At 40.6% G+C, this 4574-nt stretch overlaps 1 protein-coding gene across 1 annotated transcript; it reads right to left on the bottom strand.

Annotated features, from left to right (window-relative positions):
* Positions 1-639: 639 nt before the first annotated feature.
* On the bottom strand, positions 640-2115 carry LOC114353558 (ATP-binding cassette sub-family A member 7-like). Its single transcript, XM_028305609.1, has 2 exons — positions 1918-2115; positions 640-756 (listed from the first exon to the last, which is right to left on the bottom strand). The coding sequence occupies exons 1-2, from the start codon at positions 2113-2115 to the stop codon at positions 640-642; spliced, it is 315 nt and encodes a 104-aa protein (XP_028161410.1).
* Positions 2116-4574: the final 2459 nt, after the last annotated feature.

Raw genomic sequence — 4574 nt, forward strand, 5'->3', positions numbered from 1 at the left:
GGTATGAATGTGTGCGTGCCGGCCTGTACGTACAGGCGAGCTGGTATATCCTAATGTCACAGTATTTTGTTGATGAGAATCCGTCCGACTTTTTTTATAGGTCCATGGCGTGAGTCAATGTTCGCTCGTATGTGAGGCCTTGTCGAATAGTATCCTGTAGGTGGGCCATCGTGCGTGTTTTGTTTTCGATGTAAACTCGCGGAGATGAACAGGCCTGCTACTACACCGAACTGTCCTACCCGTGACACTGACAGGGGGGCGCGGGCGCCACAGTCAATACCGGATCGCTGATTCCGTTTTTTAGTTGAACAATGGTGGCACCTCCCTGTCAATGTGTTTGGTGGTACAGTTCAGTATAGTTCATTTATACCCATCACTCACGCAAACCGAGATTCCGTGGTGAGTGACAGATAGATCCGAAAGTACGTTAGAGGGCGTTAGATAAGCTCTTATATCCAGAATCGTCAAATAGTTTAGGGAATACAGATCTAAGATGCCGTTCTTCCTCCGATGCCCGATGGGCTACTTAACATTCTGAGAGCGGAATTGGAATTACAATTTGTAATTTACAAATTACCTACAAAGTGATAAACTTCGTTCTTTTATACAAATGAATGAATCTCACAAAATAATAATAACTTACCCGTAAAGTAAAATGAGCAAACAGATGGCCGGCAGGTTATTTTTCTCGACGAAGACGGGGAAGTGGAACGCCTCCATCAGTATCGCTGTGATCACCATGTTGATGACGATGATCTACAAAGATTAGTAAATATGCTGTCAATTCTCATAAAGCTATCATGCAATCGAGAACAGACTGCTACAATATTTAAGTCCACCAGTTGGCGTCACTGTAGAGTAAGGCCCTGTCACTATCGTTTCAGCCAAATGACGTCCACTGCTGGACAAAGGCCTTCCCAAGGTTTTCCACAATTAACGGTCTTGCGCTGCCAGCATCCAGGCTCTTCCCGAGACCTTTAGATCGTCGGTCCACCTAGTAGGAGGTCTGGCCACGTCTTACAGCTCTTGGTTGCCACTCGAAAACTTTTCTGCCCCAACGGCCATCGTCATAAGAAGGCTCAAGGTCACCCAAAGAGCGATGGAGCGGGCTATGCTCGGAGTTCCCTTGCGTGATCGAATCAGAATTAAGGAGATCCGCAGGGGAACCAAAGTGATCGATATAGCTCGCAGAATTGCTAAAATCAAGTGGCAGTGGGCGGGGCACATAGCTCGTAGAGACGATGACCTGTCACTGTAACATTTATTTTATTTATTTTTGGGAAACATACAGTTTATTTTATTTTATTTATTTATTTGAACACCAACAAGGTTACATTGAGGCTTCACAATACAGTTACAATATAGTTGGCCGTTTGGTGTAGTGGTTCGAAACGGACTACTATTCCGGAGGTAGCGGGTTCGATTTCCGCACAGAACAAACATTTGTTTGTGTGCATGAACATATTTGTTTGTATTGGACTGGGTGTTTTCTATGTATAATATGTATGTATTTATAAAAAGAGTATTTAAGTATGTTTATATCCGTTGTCTAGTACTCATAGTACAAGCTTTGTTTAGTTTGGGACTAGAGGCGCAGTGTAAATGTCCAAGGATATATTTATTTATTTAAAATAACATACATTTTTGTAAGCTACTTAAAAGGCCTTTATTTTATTACCCCACTCGATAGGTTTTGAGAATATTTTTTTTCGGAAGACATTATGGCGCCTAAAATCCGCCATTTTGTTTTTTTTTTTCAATTTAGATATAACCAGTGTCACTCTCACGATTAAGACGAATCTAACGACATCTCTCACGCTAAAATCGGTCAAGCCGTTTAGGCCGTGCCAAAGAAATATACATACATACATAACCCGCCTTCTGGCGCGGTCGGGTAAAAAATAAAATGTGGCTTACCAGCATGTCCCAAGCCAGCGCGGCGGCCCAGTAGCGCAGCGGCGGCACGCCGGCCAGCAGTTGCAGGCGCTTCTCCTGGCGAGTGCGCGCGCGCACCAAGTACACGGCCGCGCCCGCGCTGGCTAACGAGTATGCCAGCACCACCAGCGCTGAGATACCCGCGTCCGCTACGTGCTGGTAACTGTGGACAGTTGCCATTATAATAATAATAATAATAAATATATGGGAAAAACACAGTAACTACAACTATCAAGCGCAATGGATTAAAGACGAAGAGATTAAATGGCAAAATATTAATGAGATGGAATTCAATAACATAGATCAAGACGATATACAGAATGTCACAAGTAAAATGAAAAATTGGAAGGCGGCCGGGGTAGATGGTTTGCATTGCTTCTGGTTGAAAAAATTCTACATATTGCACGACACTTTAGGAAGAGTAATAACTGACGTTATACAGGGAAACGCTAACTTGCCACAATTTCTAACAAAGGGTGTTACCTATATGTTACCCAAAAGTAAAAACACAATAGATCCGTCACAATACCGTCCTATCACATGCCTACCTACACTTTACAAGCTAATCACTTCATGTATAACTAATAAACTTAACGCGCATATTGAAAACAACAATATTCTGGCTGAAGCACAAAAAGGGTGCAGGCGAAATCATCTTGGGTGTAAGGAGCAACTGGTTATCGATTCTATTATTCTCAAACATGCACATAAACATAAAAGAAATATTAACGTTACCTACATCGATTACAAAAAAGCTTTCGATAGTGTTCCACATTCCTGGTTGATACGCGTATTACAAATTTATAAAGTAAACCCAACCATAATTACTTTCTTGGAAAATACCATGGCTGACTGGAAAACATCACTTATCCTTAACCAAATTAGAACAGAGGAAATTCCAATCAGAAATGGTATCTTTCAAGGTGACTCCTTGAGCCCTTTATGGTTTTGCCTCGCACTTAACCCCTTATCCACCCTTCTCGATAATGACTCCTGCAACGGATATAAACTCAACGAATCTACTTCAGTAACCCACCTAATGTACATGGACGACATTAAGCTTTTCTCTAAATCAGAACAGGCCATGAAAAAACTTATTGAGATCACAGAAACTTTTAGTAAAGATATTAATATGACATTTGGACTGGATAAATGTAGAACACTGAGGATTGTTAGGGGTAAAGTTAAATGTTCCTTGAACACCAATGAAATTCATAGTTTTCAGCTAATGGACTCAAACGACACTTATAAATATCTAGGTATTCAGCAAGATAAAGGGATTCACCATATCAAAATTAAGAAAGATCTTACACAAGAATATTTCCGACGCATAAATTTAATCTGTAAAAAGCAACTCTACTCCAAAAACTTAATCAAGGCGATTAATACATTTGCAGTACCAATTCTAACTTACTCTTTTGGAATAATAAAATGGACAAAAACAGACATAAACAAATTAGAAATAAAAACTCGAACTACACTCACTAAACATAACTATTTACATCCAAAATCAGCAATACAAAGAACAACAGTCAAAAGGGATAAAGGAGGAAGAGGCCTAATTGATCTCAAATTATTGTGGGAGGGTCAGATACAAAACATTAGGAAATTTTTCTATGAAAAATCGAGCACCAGTAATTTACACTTAGCTTCAATAGAAACTGACGACTATTACACTCCACTAGACTTAAAAAACAGAGACATAGTATTTAAAACCAAAGAACAACACGAAACTGAAAAATTTGAGACATGGCACGAAAATATTCGCAAGTCAAACCAAGGATGCTGAGGTTATTAAGTTACTGATCGATGGGATTAGGCTCCTATGCGATTCTCAATATGTCGAGTCTATGGCTCGTCGAAGTTTCGTAACTTCTACCATAAAAAAGGATATTAAGGACCACTTATATACCACGGATATCGACAGTTTTCTATTTGGGGAAAAGCTATCGGACACTCTAAGATCTGCAAAAGCAATAAATAAATCTGGAGCTGAAATGAAGACTTCAGCACCGAGCCAGCCTAGACCTGCAAACTATACACAAAATAAACCCGGTCAACAACGTTTTTTAAACTCAAAGCCTCCGCTTCCGTTTACGAGGCAGGCGGGAGTAAGGAGGTCAACACCTGCGACGCAGCAACCTCGCCGATACCAAGCTCCTCATCCGACGCAAGCGCCCCCGCCGAGCGCGGCCTCCGGGCACCAGCGGACGCCGCTAGCGCCGCCGCAGCGCTCGCGCGGGCAGACTCAGACACGCCGGTAGACGAGGTACGTCATACCGCCGGCAGATTGTCTTATTTTCACGAAAGATGGCGCTTACTTACTAATGATAGTTTAATATTATCGTGGATCAAAGAAGGGTATAAAATACCTTTTCTTACGATTCCTAAACAGGATTTTATTCCATTACCAAAAAATTATTCCCATGACGAACTGATTGATTTTCAATTTGCTATAGATGAACTTATAGAATCGGGCGCGATATCTGAATGTACATCATGTGAATTACAATATATATCAAGTATTTTCTTAATTTCTAAACCTAATGGGAAAAAACGTTTTATATTAAATCTAAAATCATTAAACAAATTTATACCGACCAATCACTTTAAAATGGAAGATCTAAGAACTACGATAA

This window comes from Ostrinia furnacalis, unplaced genomic scaffold, assembly GCF_004193835.3.
Source record: "Ostrinia furnacalis isolate ACB-3 unplaced genomic scaffold, ASM419383v2 OfSCF1743, whole genome shotgun sequence".
In the NCBI taxonomy this organism is placed as follows: domain Eukaryota; kingdom Metazoa; phylum Arthropoda; class Insecta; order Lepidoptera; family Crambidae; genus Ostrinia; species Ostrinia furnacalis.

Excerpts from the sequence above, each read along its gene's own strand:
- LOC114353558 (XM_028305609.1), bottom strand. The coding sequence starts at position 2,115 with ATGGCAACTGTCCACAGTTACCAGCACGTAGCGGACGCGGGTATCTCA. Across the intron at positions 757-1,917 it reads CGCTGGCTTGGGACATGCTG|ATCATCGTCATCAACATGGT; the intron begins GTAAGCCACATT and ends TAATCTTTGTAG.